Below are 19,078 nucleotides of genomic sequence, written 5' to 3' on the forward strand. Positions count from 1 at the left end.
AAGTCTAAACAAATGTCTATTTTTACATAAATTCAAAGTGCTCACCATTAATTTTTTTGTTATATATGTTTTATACATATATTATATATTAATATAGAGAAACTTTATTGAGTGCCAGCTTTTGCTAATAATCTGTAGTATTTTGTATTTATATTTATTTATAAATCGCAAATTTGTTTAAAAATTTTTACCTGTCATATTATTTATTGATTTAAGCAGTGATGCCAACTTGTTCTTAAGCAACCAGAAGTTGTTCTATTGGAGCAGTCATGTTTAAAGATTACACCTTATATGGCGTTTACATTGGCCGAAAATGGCTCATTTGGAATGAAAATGTTTACATTCGTTGTAATTCGTTTGTTCTCATTTCAAACAGCTGATTTTTCAACTTGCCAGTTGATTTGATTTTTGGCCTATGCCAAAAAAATGTTACATGAAGGGTAAATATACCTTCATATCTTAATATAAACTTAAAACATATTTTTAACTTCGATTTACTACTTTTTGGGAGTTGAAGTTTTAAAAATAGGTGTATCGTTTTCTAGAAAATGCAACCACCAAACATTTATTTACCTTTTTTGTAAATATGTTAAAAACAGCTTTCTAAAACTGTCAAAATACCATGAAGAGCTTTTATTTAGGGTATGCTTAATGTATTCCTTTGCATTTGAAACATATTTGGAATGCATGCGAACATCGTTGGGATGCATTCATACAGAATGTGATGGAATGGCTCATTCGCACTTTAAATTTTATTTGCAAGAATGAGCCATTCGCTTCTCATTTTCGATTTTTGACCAAAATGGGCCATTTTCGGCTAGTGTAAATGCCGTATTATCCTTTTTGCAAGAGTTTTGACCAATTTTGTAACCAAGTCAATGAGTGCCAGCTTTAGCTAAGTAAGATACTTCCTACAGATTTTGCGATTTCCGAAGCCACTATTTTTTACCAAGAATGTTTTGTTCGGAAATCGCTCTTTCTTTTTGTTTATATATCCTGTTTTAACACTATTAATCGTAATTTTTTCTTTTAGAATTTTAATAGCATTAGTAATTAAGCATTGAAACAAATTGTCATAACTTTTAAAATTTATTAAAAGCTTATTTTTGATATATATTTTTTGTTGTGTAGTAAACAATAATAGGCATTTTCAGTGGCTCGCAAGTATGACAAAAAATGCATGCTAGCCTATATTGGTTACGCGAGGCATTGGCTTCACTGTTGTAATCTGTCAAGTGTTACGTTTTGACAAATAGCAAAAATAACATAATGCAAGCAAATTACATTTTGTATAAAAATAAATTAATAACATAAATTGAAAATTATATTGAACACAAAATTGAAAGGAATAATGATAATGTTGAAAATTTCAAAATAAAACCTTGAAATATTTCTTTTTTTCCAATTTTCAAATTTATGAAATTTATGAATTTTGTTTGAATTTATATTTACATATAATTCTTCACATATGATTGCAATATTCGTTGCAAATATTCAATAGTTCACTTATTGCGTTGGTAATGTATGTTTTTTACTGGCAGATGTGGTTGGCCAGTATAGCTATACTGGGCAAGGTAGACCCTTTCTTGCAGTCGTTGCTTATTTGTGAGGTATGGTCAGTCTCACCAGCGTCGTCACAATAAATTTATAGATTGTGACCAAAATATTCAAAGTGTTGTGATTATATTTCAATTTCTTTATTTCAGAATTTATAAATTTTAAATTTATATTTAATATAGTAAAACAAATTAACTTTGTGTTGCTGTTTTGCGTAGATTGCAACCATTAAAGGTCAGCAACTTACTGTTTTTTTTGCCGTACTTGCGAGAAAAGCTCTTTATTTAAAAGAACACAAGGCATATAACATAATTATGTGGTGCTTATTGGTTGATTTTGATACAGGCATCAAACATGCTTGTAAGTGTATGAATACATATTTAAATGAAATACAAGCCCAGCAGTTGTATAAAACATTTCAACTAAAATTGATTTTAATGGTCGATTTATGTTGTGTACGAATTTAGAATCACAGACTGATATGAGTATTTTTAAATTGCAATAGTATAAATGAAAGCGTTTTTTGGAAAAATTCATTGTAATTGTTTATGTATTAGAACAAATTATTTTAGATTGTGAAAAACGATATAAGAAGTGTAATTTCACCGATATCGACTGATATGTGGATGTTACAGGTACAAAGAAGGAAAGAAATGTAGTTCTTTGTATTACTATTAAGATAAAATCTTCATGTACTTAGTTTAGAACAAATTAAAATTTCCAGTTTGATAAAATAATAATATATATGTAAACAAATTTAATGTGATTTACCTTAACATTATTTATGTCTACGTGTAATTATAAAGTTTTCCTTTAATTATTTTACTAAGCTTAGCAAACAATATTTTAGTAGATGAATTGGTTCTCAAATAGTTATCAAAGTAAAGTAAATATTAGGTATTAAGTGCAGGGAGACTATTTAGAATTACATTACCGATGGTATTTCTCTCACTATATATACAGTTTTGATTTTCTGTTATGAACATATATGCTACTATATAGTAGTAGTGGTTTCTTATATAAATTAAATTTAATGTCGTGTTGTCATTTGTATTCCAGAAGACTGTTCAAATATGTCGGTATATGACGTAGTTTCATGAACTTTCAGAAATTCTGCTTTATGTACTAAAATTTTTAAATATGGGCGTATCGATGGGTAAAAGTGGAAACATATTAGATGCATTGCCAACACAGGTATCGAATCAATTTATCTGATTACTATAGTATTATTAATTCCTAATTTACAGGGTACTTTTCATGTTGTCATGCTTGGCTTGGACTCTGCTGGGAAGACTACTGCTTTGTACAGACTCAAATTTGATCAATACTTAAATACCGTGCCTACAATTGGATTTAATTGTGAAAAGGTATTTATGGTGCACTCGTAATGATATATAATATTCATTTAGAATTTTTCGCAGGTCCAAGGCACATACGGTAAGGCAAAAGGTGTTCAATTTCTCGTGTGGGACGTAGGTGGTCAGGAAAAACTAAGACCGCTTTGGCGAAGTTATACACGGTGTACAGATGGCATACTCTTCGTTGTTGATTCAGTCGATGTGGAGCGCATGGAAGAAGCAAAAATGGAGTTGATGCGTACTGCAAAATGTCCAGATAATCAAGTATATTATATATAGAGATTTAAGAGAAAATTCGTAAAATTTTAAGTATTATCCCTAAAAAATGTTTGCATGTATAATATATGTTCGAATATGCTTCAGTATATAACGTAGCGATTGATACGCTAGTTACATTTTCTCATTTGGCACAGTCCATTATTGGATTTGTTTACAGCCTTAAAAGTAATAATAATTTTTGCATAGATTTTGTAACGCCATTTACTATTGAACTTTAAAAATTTTCTGTATACTTAATACGAATATGCATATAAAAACTGTCATAAATAAGCACAGATGAGCAGAATCCACATACAAATTAATACTCAGTGGTGACAATCAACAAACGTTTTTGTAAATAACATCCTCGTTTGCGTCAATAGCAAATATTAATTTCATTTGGTGCAGCAGGATTTGAAAGTGCAGATATAATTATGCGTTTGTTGTAGTTTGGCTTCTTTAATACATTTCCGAGTCTACAGTTGGCATAAAGCGTTAGTAATATATTTTAACTCTTTATTACTAATGCGGTAGATGTGCTAAATTGAAACTATTGTGCTAGCTTGACCAGTACCAATTAATAAACTAAAAATACTGATTTGATTTAAAAAAATTTTTGTTTTACAAATCTATGCTGTAAAATTAAATCAAAGACTAGAATATTTAAATACTTATTTACTCACAAATTTATTTTACAGGGTGTACCTGTATTGATATTAGCAAATAAGCAAGATTTGCCTGGCGCAAGGGATCCCAAAGAGCTAGAAAAACTACTAGGGTTACAAGAACTTCTATATCCAGTTATTAATTTGTCAACTAAAAATACGGGGTCTTCATCTACTGGAAATATCGTGAGCTGTAGTAGTACAAGCAATACTGGTACGACAAGTTCATTGTACGGAAGAAGTCTTACTCCGACATCTCAGCATATTAAGTCATTTAGTGTTTCGTCTGTGGCACTAAGCAGTCGCAGCTTAACAAATGATAATTTGGCCCCATCAGTGGGCGTAAACACGTTATCGCAAACGCATATTACTCTTTCAAATATATCAGATATGGATTTGGATTTTAGTCAATTAAATGACAAAAGCACCGATATAACCATACCAGCATCCACCATTGTTACCAGTCCTAACACAAAAGTAGTAGATTTTACAGCAGCAAATAAAGTTAATACGATTCAGTTTAAAGGATGGTACATACAACCAGCATGTGCAATTACAGGAGAGGGTTTGCAAGAGGGTCTAGAAGCGTTATATGATATGATAATTAAACGTCGCAAATTAAATAAATCTCTTAAAAAAAAACGGTAATATTATTAATTAAGACTATATTTAAATTCATGATACATATTTTATAACGAAACTATAGCCAAGCATTACCATAGTCTAAGTATTATAAAATGATTCTGATATCTTTTAATTTTTAAAAAAATGTATTAATTATAAAATAACGTAAACATGTCTGTAAAGGTAAACAATTACATTTTTACATTTCGTTATCAGTATCGTTTTATTCGTTTAAAATTTATGAAAAAAAATATATATGTTATTTTTGTTTGATATTTATCGCTTCATATTTTTTACGTATTTAATTTTTTATTTGATTTATTATTTTTATTTTTTTTAATGTTTTACTAAAACATATTTCTTTTGTTTATTTATTTTTATGTATTTATTTATTTATTATTTGTACATATTTGTTTATTTTAATGTAATAATAACTTATTTTTTATTAACATAAATAAGTTATATATATTATAACTTATTTATTTGGTGTTTATTTGTCTATATGTATTATTTTATTTTAATTTTTATTTATAAGTCCGACTTTATAATAAAGCCAAAGAATTTGTTTCCGAAATATTTTTGATTTAACAGTTAACAATTAGACACAAAATACATATGATGTTTTATACATACCTATATAAATATATTTTCATTTGTGTTATTTGACTTACAAAGAATATTAAAAATTTACCTATATTTTTTACCTATGGATATTTGAAATGATGTTAATATCTCTATATATATTTTGTCGTGTTCTTTATTTTTTTTATTTGAGGATGTATTTATATTGAAACCAGAAACTTAAATTTAAAAATACCAATCTCGTTCGACTAACCGAGTTTTACTAATAGTAGGGATCAGATTATTTCACACAATTATAAATGTAAGTATGATAAGCGTTTTGGTGCATTCGATTTTTATGCAAATAATGTTTCACGAAACCATGATTTTTAAAAAGGTTTTTTTTCTTTAAATAAAATTTCTAATAATTTTTATTTGCTTATAACTACGAAAATTAAAATGGAAAATATCGAGAATTTGTAGTTTTGTTCTTTTATAAATACTTTAATTAGGATTTCCTACAGATTAAAAAATATATTATTTATGATGTATTGATGTATGTATTAATTTATATTATGCAAGGTCTAAATATAAGTCAGCATCACTAAATAAACATTAATTCCATGTATTAATTTACAAATATGTTACAACAAAATAGTCATAACTGGAAATGGAATCAGAAAGCAAAATAAATACAGATTACGTTTTAAAAACATGTATTGGAATAAAAATTTTGAATTCGTAGCAGATTCAGCTTTTATTTAAATTTCAGCCCTAGCTCTTTAAACAACAATTTTGTTCGTTTCATAATTTTACATATCAAATATTTTTTAAACCTATTATTGAATTACTTATCTCTTATATAATTATTCGTTCGAGTAATTAAAAAATAATTCACCAATGATATTTTAGTAGTACTTTTTATTATTAAGATAGTTAAATTTTTATTATAAATAGTTTCACAGACATAAACTTACAAAAAAAATGTAAATATATGTGTTAGATTATCAGGAAACCAATTTTATAAATTATCCGTGTTTCAATTTTGGCAAATTTTGTATATTTTTCAGTTTCTGACAGATGAAATTGTATGAAATTAATTGTAACAAATAACTATTTCTTTAAATATGTTTTTTAATTCGTAATAACTATATAAATAAACGAATGGTTTTGCTACTGTAAGTGAAGCAAGTTTATTATTATTAACTGAAGTAATGTTTCTTTGCTGTTTTAGAGTTCATTTTTGTATAAATTAAAAATTCAGTAAGATTAGATAAAGATAAAGTATTGAACTACAACAACAAAAATTTTATTTTTTTTATATTATTTTAATTAATTGAATTTTTGGCTGACCATACAGCTGTTTCGAGTATTGCCAAATACCCATCAGTGGTCTTGGAAATAATTCTTGTATTTAATTATTCGTAAATAATTTTTTGAGACTGCAAGTACCAGGAATCGAACTCGGGTCCTGCCAAATGTAAAGCTCAGAATCAGCGAATCAGTAAGATTTGATTGTAATTTGTATATTTTTTCATAAATGTATATAATTTTTTCAAAAAGTATTCTGTCGTTAATGTATTTTCAATATATTTTAAAATATAGACCCTTTGAAATTTTTTGGTTAAATATCTTTATAGGTATGGTGTTGAATTCGCTTTACGATATCAGTTTTATCTTATCTATTGCTGAAAAACGTTGTCCTCTGTGTGTATTATTGATTTTGGAAAATATAAATAACCCGCATTACAGTTATGTATATTATTTTTCGCTACCAACTGTTGGATTAAGTCAAAAAGGCTCATAAAAATCGTTTTGCATAAACACTAAGACATTCCTGTTTTCTTCAACAACCTGTATAACATATTCAATAATTTGTTGGTTTTAATTCGGTTTAAATCTTACGTATATTTAGGCCTATTCTGAATCGCACGGGAATGGGAGTTTGTTCCCTGTTCCCAAGTTTGCTATTCTAAATCATTTTGGAATAGGAGTTTTGTTTCCTGTTCCCAATTTTGCTATTCTGAATCGCATGGGAATGGGAGTTTTTTTCCCAATTTTGCACAAATTCTTTCCCAAGCAAATTGTTGGGGAGACAAGTTAAAAAAGTATTAAAAATGGTTTAATTTAATATAAAAGTAACTAAAAATGATCAAATTTTTGAATATATTTTAATAAAATATTTTAATAATAATATAATTATTACAATAAATTTAATATCTTCAAAGTTTTATTTTTTTATTTTATCCACAGGAGTTGATTAGTTTTCCGAATATATTTTAATAAAATAATTTTAAAAAATTTAATATAACAAAATTTTCATTTAATATATTTTATTAAAATTATTATTTTAATAAAAGTATAACAAATTTAAAATATTTAAATTTTTATTTATTTATTTTATTCACACGGGTTTTTTCCACTAATTAAAGTGTTAACTCTTGTTTTTAGAACAATAGAAAAATAAAAGGAAACCAAATTCTGAAATGAATGGGATTTCAAGAATAAGTTAAAATAACCTTTTGCAATTCTGTGCAGGTAAAACATTGCTTCTTTTTTATTGTAACATCTGTGCAATCATAAACTATTATTAGTTCATTAATTGAAGTATGAAGGACATTCCTAATTAAAAATTAATTTAATTAATTAAAAAAATTAAATTATAATTTACGCAAATTGTGTATAAAAGCAGTGAATGTTTGAAAATAAAGACATTGAAGAATTGATATCATAACGTAAGGTTGTTCTTTAATTAGTTAATTAAGAGTTAAAAATTTAGAATTTAGCATTTGGTTTATTTTGCTCATGCACAATTCTTTTTATATATTTATTTTACTCATTAAAATAAAAGTTTTTTATTATTTATTATTTACTCATAAAATAACATCTTTATTTTCGATAATTTGTGCAGCAAACAAATAATGCGGTTTTTACATTTAAATCAACATATGATACGCAATTCTTTTCTTTGTTTTGCTCATTTTCGCACTTTTCGTCATTAAAAAGTGCCATGGTTGCCAAAATTTAACAAAGCAAATTTGAAACTGTTGTTGTTCCCAAAACTGCTGTCTCCCAAGCAATTCAGAATAAGGGAATTGTGTGTTTGGGAACAGCGTGGGAATAGGGAGTTTTGTTCCCTGAGAGTATTCAGAATAGGCCTGATTATCTCACTCAACATATCGTCTAACGGGAATGTTAGTCTTGCCCATTTTCATTCATAAACAAAAGTCTCGATTAAGCTACAACCGCTTTAGTAACTGATGACTTTGACTGTAGTCTAATTATATGGAGTACAGAAGCCGAATAGTACGCAGAGTTAAATATACAGTGACGAACATAATTATTACGACAACAAACATATTGAAATTTAACACTGTTTTTGTCAAGTTAATGAAGCGATTTTTAATTAATAAAAATTAAAAAAAAAATAAAAATTTTTTTAGACAATATACATAATTTACAATAAAATTGATTTTATTTCTTTATATTATTTCTTACATTTAAAATTATTGGCAAACTTAGGTTCTAATAAACTATTTTAACATAATTTCGTAGATCTGACAACTTTTTCCTAGAAAATACCTGTTTTTTCCACATTTCTTCCTAAAAACGTTAACAAACCTTAAATAACAAACTTAATACATTTTGAACAAAATGAGCAATAAACATAAAGAACTGCCGAATCTCAGCAGAAAATAATTCTTTATTTGCACAATCAAGGTAAATCTTATGCCGATATTAGGGAAATGATGTGTAGAAGCCACTACATCAATCGGAGCATTGTACACCGTTCCAAGAGGGAGACATCATTCTAAAATGCAAAGCACACGGACCGACCTAAAGCTTTGAGCGACTGTAAACGCAACAAAATAATAAAGGTTAAAATCTGATCGCCGCTGAAGTTAACCGAGAGTTTAGCGAGGATATTCATCGCCTAATGGTCAGGAGTCTACTGGTTGAAACAAATTACAGGTGGCGTGTTGCTAGATGAAAACCGTTTATTTTACAGGTCAATCACCAGAAGCATTTAGCCTATGCAAAGGAGTACTTAAGCTCCTTTTGACTTTTGGGATAATATACTATTCTTGGTTAAAAAAATTTAAGATCGTTCTATCTTATAGCTATCAAACGACTTGAAGAAAACCAAATACTGAACTGCAAAAAAAGTAATCCTAATATGTCTGTGAAACATTGTGGTTCCATGTAGGTGTATGTCCGCTGCAGATGTCAACGCATTGGAATTTATTAAGGGAATTATGGACAAAAAATTTTATATAAACATCCTCTAGAGAAACGTCAAAGGTCTGAAATCTTAAGTTTACCAGTCACGTTTAGCTTCTAATATGACCATGATCTGAAATGTACGGTATGATGTGCGTATGTGGCTCGCGTATCACGTAAAACATACTAAAACGATAAAGGCAGAACTGAAGGTGACACTGTTCAAAGAATGGCAAAATATTGGGTAGAAACTCTTTGTTTTGACTAAATAATTATTTTAAACCGTAAATATTTTTTTAAAATTTGTTTTTTAATTTTTGCATAAGGTGCTAATAATTTTGTTTAACATAATTTAGTACTTTTTTCAGTTTTTTCATTCGAAATTATTAAATGTAAGAGATAATACAAAAAAAAATTTAATTTTATTGCATATTATTATTTTTGTATACAAAAAATATTTTTAATTAAAAATCGTCATTGTATGTATTAACTGAACTTTAAATTTGACATTTTCAGCTACTGTAGACAGCTGGTGTAGTGATACTTCACTATTTTTATTAATTAAGAAGTAAGCGCCCCGCTTGATACATGTATAAAGACATATTTTGAGTTTACTTTTTATTTTAAAAATAAACAGCAATTAAAGTACCGAAGTCCAAAAATTGTAGCTATCACCATAAGAAAGTACTTACATATTTACAATGGAAGAATGGAAGTATGATTCTTTTAATGGAAACGGCTATATCGGTAGGTTAGAGTGAAGAGTATAGGCATCGCAGCATATATTGGAATGTTATCTTTAATCAACCCAATGCGATGACACATTGTATACCAACAAATGCGTGATATTTGCAAAATCATCAATTACCTTTCAAAGTTCCCAGACACCTTATTTACTTTCTGAACATGTTACATACATGTTCCTGCATGGATAGCGTAAAAACAACCTTTCGATTATGACAACCCTATTCGATTTTCAACAGACATCCGCTTGTCATCTCTAGACATGAAAAACTGACATGAAACAAGAAGAAGAACTGTTTCAAATGAGGTTCGGATATAACCACTTTCCAAACAGTTATATAATCACATATCGCCATTCACATAATCACAGCAATCGATAATTTTTGCCTAAATCCGCTATAACTTCGCCTATCTATTTACTTTTCCGAGCACATATTCTAATCTAAACTTTATACTCCTTAATATTTCACTTGGCATGATAGCTATACTCTGCGAGCTATCTATTCTTTCGGTGGAATGAACGGGCACTAACGCATTAACCTAAATATTTAATTGATTACGAACCGACTTAATACGAGAGTGCAGTTTACACAAATATTTTCGAAATTAATATTACAGTCGAACTCTAAAATTGTTACTTGTCTGAACTCATACCCATTTATCTGAAACAGACGTGAGTTTATTTAATGCTTTTATAGTAAAGTGGTCTACAAAAGTCAGCAGTGCAATTAAAAAATGGTCTGTAAGGTGTTGACACTCTATATATAAATTAGCCGTAACTTGTTGGAGTAACTACAATATCAAAAGTATTGTATCGCCAATATGCGATACTTTGTGAAGTAATAATGTTGACTAGTACACACGTAACCAATATGGCACAATATATTTATCTTTGTTAGTCAAAACAAATAAGCTAACGGCTTCAATAATTATTATATTAAGAATGTAAATATAAAAAAAAATTCAGTAGTTTGTTGTAAAATAACGAAATCTATAAGAAAAACAAAACACATGAATTTTTGACTGTCAAGTAACTGTTCACCTCTACGCGGTATGTAAAAAAAAATTCAGTAGTTTGTTGTAAAATAACGAAATCTATAAGAAAAACAAAACACATCAATTTTTGACTGTCAAGTAACTGTTCACCTCTACGCGGTATGTACCTTGACGTGGTGTAGGGGATTAGGTGCAATTTGGACTATACTAATGGATATTCACAGTCACCTGGCACCTGTCTGATGACTGGAATATTCATCGTGTTTCTAGTATGAGGTGTACAACTAAAATCTATCTTTAGGTTTAAGGTAGTTTGTGTTGTCCATGTAGTCTATGGTTTACGTAGTATTGCGTTTGTCTTATGTAGTAGTTTGCTGTTCTTCTGTGTAGTTATGTGGGCTGACTGCGTGGTCCGAATGGCTACTTTAACATCTAAGCGTCTTGGGGAGTAGGTGGGTTTTTGATTTAGGTGCTACTCACTAAGTTCGTCAGTCAATCTATCTGTAGTTGTTCGTAGAAAATCTCTGCTTCTTTGAGGCCGCCGGCAACTGGCGGAATGAAAGAAAACACTCTGAGTTTGACTGAAACTATGAAAATTTGGTTCTGTTTTGTTTCAAGCTCTAAGTCTTAATTAAGAATATATGATGTGGTATGTATGCATGTATGATTGAGAGCCGAACAACCCCCTAATCTACGGTGGAATATCTATTTCTGTAGAAATAGTGACGAAGTTAGTGACGATCTTAATAGCAAACTGCGGATTCCAGGTGACCTCTGCCAGCGGTGACCTTATACTTCCCTAACACTCTTGAGATATCTTATGGATACAATAAATGAACTAATAAAAGGGGATGATGCATTAAATACTGCTGCTGCCGGGCAGCATATCTGCGAAAACGTAAACGCTGTGGAAAATGTTGTTTTTCCATAGTATACTGATACTAGCAGTACAGAAACTGATGTGTCTGATGCTGCCTTAAATGACATTGATGGAGTTAGCCTCTGTTCTGACCAGTCGGGGGTTACCATATTCAATGTCAGCATAAAAGGGATCAGTTAACAGGACCAAAAGGATTTTGTAAAACTGAAGAGGAGATTCAAGGTTTATATGACCCAGGGATACTCTAGGAATGTGGCCCTAGACATGGTGTCTAAACTCCCATAGAGCGCCAGCTAAAAGAGCTCTATCTGACAACATAGTCACGCCAGCTAGTAAGAAACCCAAGAAGAACACCTCGTTCCAGAGGTCGAGCAGACCTTCTGTCAGTCAAGTAGCAAGTCAGGCCAAGGGGATCAAATTAGGATTTGTTCCTTTTGATTTGGCTAAATGTGTCCTAAACCGGGAACGCACGGGATGGCTCATGGTGGTGTGTTATAATGATCAAACGGCAAAAAGGGTCTGGAAAAATGCGGTACCGATTGCAACTAAGACGTTAAAGTAGCTAAGGAATTAGAATTCCCAAAGACACATCTGGTGAGGGGGATATTTTCAGCACAGTTTTGACTTTGAAACCACCAAGGTCCTAGCCACAATTCAGACCCAGAACAGGCTAAATGCAAGCACTTGGGAAGTGCCACATTGTCTTAGCTGTCGGCGATGTATCTTGGAATACACTAGTCCAGGGTGGAAGCAGAATAGCATACCGCTTCAGCCATATTAAGCTGCTTCTGAAAGCAAGCAACACAACATTGGAGAGGCAGCCAGAGCAACAGGCTGTGACACAAAGGGTTTCACAAAAAACTCCAGGTTACTAGAACGGAGAGACAGAAAGTGGGGCACATGGTCCCACGATCAATATCAATGTCTACTGTGACTCCAATTGCAGAGGCTCTCGATGCGATATCTGTAGGTCGACTCCGAGAGAATCCCGTAAAGAAAGAGGTTCACGAAGAATCGAAGACTCTTATAAAAAACCTAACTGAAATGAGCAAAATAAGGACAGTCAGTGGGAACATAGGAGGTCTTCAGCATCAATCGAGTAAGATGACATAGAGTCACCTAGAACTGCTATATTAGTAAACAAAAATGTTAACTGTATTCCAATTCCAGATTTCATCCTAAGGGATTTGGTGTCGGCCATTTTTGATTGCGGAACACGTGAGATCGTGATAGCATAGGCATATTTTCCAGGCGATGCAGAGAAACCTGAAGCAATCGCAAACTTGGTAAGTTACTGCAAATCTAATCATTTACAATTTATAATTAATTGTGACGGAAATGCTCACCACACCTTATGGGGTAGTACTAACATAAATAGAAGAGGGCAGATCCTTTTAGAATACTTGAGTAGTAATAACATCAGCATATTGAACAATGGTTCTGAACCCACTTTTATTAATGCTATTAAAAGATAGGTCTTTGACCTTAATCTTTCTAACCAATTTATCTCCAATTATGTGGTTAATTGGAAGGTCGCAAAGAAGGTGCCTTTATCTGACTATCAACATAATTTATTTGAACTGCCGAGTCAGATTATACTTGAAAATTTACCAGCTCCACGTGAGCACATCAGTTGGAATATCTTCAGACTGTCCTTAGCTAGTATTTAATGAATTCAATCAGTCATATTGATGAACTCGAACTAGCTCTAGAACTCTTATGTGATGCATCTGTGGATAGGTGCACGATAAGCTCTAAACAACCAGACAGACGATTGAGGTCCCTATCTGGTCTCATAATTAAAGCTAAGTCTTTAAGTCCCTTTAAGTTTCCAGAAAGTGATGGTATCTTCCCGGCACTTATATAGAATGGCATAGACGTTCTTATCAATCCAATAAAGGTACTTTTTAGGGCAAGCAAATGCTGGAAGTACAAGCCAAAATCTTGGAGATAATATAACGTGGTATTTATGCCAAAAAATAGTAATAGACCCATGGATGACGCTAAATTGTATAGACCGATTAGTCTCTCATCCTTCCTTCTGAAAACTCTGAAAAGACTCATAGATATCTATATTCGTATAGAATTGTCTAAAAGTCTTTACAAAACTCAAATCGCTTACTCCAAAAGCAAATCTACCGAATTGGCCTTGTTAACTTAACCTGTAAAATCGGGCCTCAAACCAAAGATGATATTTTGGAATATATCAGGCAATAATATGTCCTATCATGACGTATGGTTGCCTAGTTTGGTGACAAAGGGTCACACAGGCTGGTTATATTACTGTTTGCACGAAGCTTCAGAGACTCGCTTGTCTCTTAATGAATGGTGCTTTGAGGACAAGTCCAACTGGATTAAAAATAGTCTGTCCCCTTTTTTCTAAAAGTACTGGAGAGGTTTCTAGATCTTCATATCAGGAACACTATAAACCCGGTACTCTTATCTTCATCACAGCATGCATATACTAAAGGCAAGTCTGTCTCTACTGCGCTCCATGCACTCATTTCGCAAGTTGACCATTGCATATCTCTCAGGGAATACACACTTGCCACTTTTCTAGATATCGATGGCGCTTTCAACAACGTTTGCCCCAATGGTATCGTAAAATCCCTTTCAAAGCCAGTTAAGACGGATGTCTTTCTCTTCATTATGAAATATAAAATACCTCCCTTTTCTCTACCTAAGATAAAGAGCATTTCGCTAAACTTAAGTTCAAATGTCAAATATCTGGATATCATTCTGGACTCTAAACTCAACTGGAAGGCCAACTTGGCTGAGAGAGCCCTTAAAGCTGTATGCTGTACCTACTGCTGTCGAAGTGATATAGGTCGCAGTTGGGGTCTTCAACCTCGTATTATACTCTGGCTCTACACAGCCGTTATTGAATCACATCACACTCGTATTATACTCTGGCTCTACACAGCCGTTATGGAATCACATCACACAAATACAGATACCACACAAAATTAATTGACAAAACTAGAAGGATAGCTGCCCTACAAATCACTGGTGCTCTACGCTTCACCCCCACAAGCTCTTTTTGCTATGCTTTACTGACTGCCATCTCGGCTTCTTGTAAAACAGCAAGCCAAAATAGCTGCAACCAGACTCAATGCTCTTTCCTGCTAGTCAAGAATCGACGGGATATGTTTCTTGTTCTGGTAAGATATTAAGCAAGTAGGTTTCAATGTACCATTATTTTAGTGTCATATTTCTGCCGTAGGAGGGTTAATTCGTCTTTGACTAGAGGCACTTGAAGGTCCATATGCATTATAAAATTTCTGAGGAACCAAGGGGCTCCTATTATTGAACGAAATATTTTTGACTGAATGCGCTGTATAACATCGATATTTGACGCGCTGCCTTTACCCCAGAGTTAGGCCCCGTAACTCCATATGGGCTTAATCATAGTTTTATATAGCAGGACTTTATGAACAAGCTGTTATCTTGAACTTTTATTGAGCAGCCAATTCAACTTAAGGAACCTTAATTTTATTTGTGTTTTGCGGCTATGTGTTGTCTCCATGTCAATCGTCGGTCTAAATGAATACCAATATATGTAACGCTTTGGGATGCTGGTATAATAACGTTATTGAGTGCTACGGGTGGACAAGTATCTTTACTAAGTGTAAAGGTTATATGTATACTTTTTAGCTCATTTACTTGTATGCGCCACTTGGATAGTCAGTTTTGGACGTCCTTGAGTTGAGCCTGTAGTTCCTGGGAATCGGTACAAGAATTTTTATGAACGCTTGGAAGAGTAGTATCATCTCCAAACGTGGATGTTGCTCTTCTCCCTAACATTAACAGTTCAGATATAGGCGTTCCACTTATTACAGTGGTATCACAATAGGACATCATTTCAGCTCAAGTGGGCTTTTTGGGATACAAAGCCGCCATTCCAACCTAACCTAACTTTACCGACCAGGAGTTTGATGTGGATTTGAATATTAACTTACTTATTAGCTTATTAACTTATTAGGTTACTGGCGGGGTTCCTCAAGAATCAATTCTTGGACCTGCACTGTGGAATGCTATGTACGTTAATGTCCTAAAAGCAAGACTGCTAAGCAACAAGACTGCACCGATAACTTGAAAATGCAGGACTGAAACTGGTTGCTCAAAAAATGAAGCGATACTGATAACTTCAAGAAAGCAAAAGAAGATGAAACATAATTGGTGGGCAAGAAATATTATCACAAAAAGCAATAAAATACCTTGGAGTCATGATCGATGTAAGATTGAGCTTCAAACAGCATCTTACGGTAGTATGCTCTAATGCAACAATAGTACATAGTGCATTTAACCAAATCATTCCCAACATAGGTGGTCCTCAGAGCGAAAGAATGTGTCTTCTGTCTATGGTTACAGACAGATACAAAATCTGCCGCCCAAATTCATTTATAAAATGACAGCAAAGATGGGAACAGTCCTCTAAGGGATGGTGGAACTATGCATTTATTTTCAACATTAAGGAATGGAAGACAGTAGCAGCTAAATCGTGGTTGCGATACAGCGGATGAAGCGTGCTGAGCATAAAACAGGTACGGTCATTCAGCAGTAGGAAGAATATTGAACAACCCTCAATTAAAGTGGGTAGAAATACAATCTAGCACCCAACTTACATATCTCGGTGTTGCCCTAGATAATAGGTTGAGTTTCAAAACTAACCTAAACGAAATGGGAGACAAAGCCTCATGTGTTAGCAACACATTATACCGGTTAATGCCAAACATAGAAGGCCACAAAAACATCGCTAGAGTTCTTTTAGCATCAGTTTCCAAGTCGGTGATGGTATATGCTGCTCCTGTGTGGACGCATGATACAACCATAAAGTCGTATTCACGTGTAATGAAAAGTGCACATAAATTGCCAAACTTACGCATCTGCCCTGCTTACCGTATAGTATCGGACGAACTGCGGTTACGGACTGGACGTATGGTTATTGGCTGAACGTATGCCAATAGACCTTGAAGCGCTCTTGGCCAAAAACAGTTTTTTCCTGCGTTCTCGTTCTCAAAAATCAAGATGAACGCATTCGTTAATTCCAAATATAAAAGTTTGGAGTAACCGAGGATCTGGAGACTTGGGATTTCACGTAACGCAGTTCTTTTTTGTAAATTTGTAACCAACAATAAAACATAGTGGAGTGTATAGAGTAATGAATTTGGAAAAATGGATTTCAATGTGTCGATAATGAATAAAATTGATTATTTGAATGTTCCGAGAAATTTGGATTACAGGATAATAACTTATTTTAACAAGATAACGACCCAAACACACGGTAGAAGTTGTTAAGCTTTGGGTGCTTTATAATGGTCTAATGCAACTCAAAACACGACCACAATCTCCAGATTGGAATCCTATAGAACATATATGGGATTTACTGGTGTGTCGGATACGTGAATTTAATATAACTTCCAAGGAAATGCTGAAGAACGCAATAGTCGACGAATGGGGGTAAAATAAGCAGCAATGAGACCGCAAAACAGGTCAATTCAATGCCAAAGCGACTTATGGGGGTCATAAAAAGGGAAGGTTATCCGACAAGTTAATGAAAATATCACTATACTTTTTAAACTCTTGTACGCAGACTCGACAGCGTTGATTTTTTACATTTTTAATTACTACAATTACTTGTTCCTAACTAAACTGTTAGATACAAGTTTTGATAAATGAAGATAAAATGAATAAAAGTACTAATAAAAAATAGAATTGAAATAGAATTTATTTAAATACTAATTTTTTATACGTAGAAACAAATTTACTTTCTGTACGCAGAGTTTTTCTGCTGAGTGTATACAAGACGATAGATGTTGGTCCACTGTATCTACCTCTAGTTGGAAAAAAGATTTGATAAATTCATTCTGCCAAATTTACTTTTACCCGCTAATGCGAAAGACTTCAATGGTTGGCAGCGGGTATTCGCTTACAATTAATGCAGGATTCAATGTAAAATGTAATCACTACACAAACGCACAGAAGCATCAATTTTATTAATTGGCAATAGCCTCTACTGGATGTTGCAAATTCATTTTATCTACCTTGAATAAACGTCCCTCTTACCTAGTTATCCAGCTCGATCGAGCTGTTGGTAGCCAGGGAAACCGTTATTTCCTCACCATTTCGAAATAGTGTTTGGTCTAAAATACAATTTCTCTTGATAGTCCATAATCTTGTCTATAGAATTAGAACATACCCGAAGAAACACAATGTATCAATTGAAACATCACTTACGTAATTAACAACTCCCAAAGTCTGTGGCCGCCAGAGTAAAACTTCCTATAAGTTGATTTTATTTACGCGTAACCGGTTCTATCAAATAGAGGTTTTCTATCTGGCTACATAATAATTTAGCTCGAATCACCTCTCAATCGATTCATACCAGAGAACTGTAACGAGTCATAATTTCAACATTCAGAGTGCACTCGTAAAAAACCGAATATAAATGCGTATAAATGATTTCCTCACTTACTACTTATACGCATTCACATTCGCCGGAGAACTGATTCATAAGTATGTTCGTTAACGAATGCCGGTGCTAATAAATCAGCTTTACAATAATGCGTATGATTCAGAAATCATAGCATATATTCAGGTGAGTATGAATGACTCGATGACTCGGGTGAGTGCTGTGTGGAATTTTGTATAAGCGCTGTTTGTTTGCGAACTAAAAATTTCTGTTTAGTTTTATGCTTTTGGTATGTGTTGTTGTTGCTAGCATTGTAAATGCATGTGTTTTGTTTGTGTTCTTTAATACTTCTTGTGCATTAAAATATGGGCTGTTTTAGTAGGAAATTATATGCACAGTAAACAACAACAAATAAGTTTTTTTTGACTGTGACGTAATACTCATAAATGATTCATACATCATTTGCATCACTTTCGTGTCGAATGTCGGTGTTTATGAGTATCATCTAAGCAGAGTATAAATCATTATAAGTGCTGTCAGCTGTATGTATGAATCAGATGGAATCGAATATACGAAAAAGAGAATCAGAATGTATATAAATGAAACACAGGCAATGATTCGAGTGTTGAGTACTCATTGCACTTTTCTGATTCATTCTCTGACCGAAATATAACACAGGTAACTGCTGATAATTTTGAAGTAACCCCATTTATGTACTTTATGTTGATGAATATAGCTTTTAAAATTAAGATTTACTTTGCTCCAAAATAAAATACCTTCATTGCAAATAATTTTTGGTTTG

The 19,078-nt window shown here is 32.3% G+C and overlaps 1 protein-coding gene across 3 annotated transcripts; it reads left to right on the forward strand.

Moving 5' to 3' along the window:
- The first annotated feature begins 1,959 nt into the window (after positions 1 to 1,959).
- LOC119680742 (ADP-ribosylation factor-like protein 4A) lies at positions 1,960 to 4,665 on the forward strand. Of its 3 annotated transcripts, none has more exons than XM_038093699.1 (5): positions 1,960 to 2,192; positions 2,617 to 2,751; positions 2,805 to 2,924; positions 2,979 to 3,179; positions 3,872 to 4,665. In XM_038093699.1, exons 2-5 carry the CDS (start codon positions 2,698 to 2,700, stop codon positions 4,484 to 4,486), a joined length of 990 nt encoding a protein of 329 aa, XP_037949627.1. In that variant the 5' UTR covers positions 1,960 to 2,192; positions 2,617 to 2,697; the 3' UTR covers positions 4,487 to 4,665. The 3 variants fall into 3 exon arrangements, with proteins under 3 accessions (XP_037949627.1, XP_037949624.1, XP_037949625.1); XM_038093696.1 differs by having other exon boundaries at positions 1,992 to 2,192; positions 2,620 to 2,751; positions 3,872 to 4,486; XM_038093697.1 differs by lacking the exon at positions 1,960 to 2,192 and adding an exon at positions 2,478 to 2,496 and having other exon boundaries at positions 3,872 to 4,486.
- The last annotated feature ends 14,413 nt before the right edge of the window (positions 4,666 to 19,078 follow it).

This window comes from Teleopsis dalmanni, chromosome 2 (assembly GCF_002237135.1).
Source record: "Teleopsis dalmanni isolate 2A chromosome 2, ASM223713v2, whole genome shotgun sequence".
Lineage (NCBI taxonomy): Eukaryota > Metazoa > Arthropoda > Insecta > Diptera > Diopsidae > Teleopsis > Teleopsis dalmanni.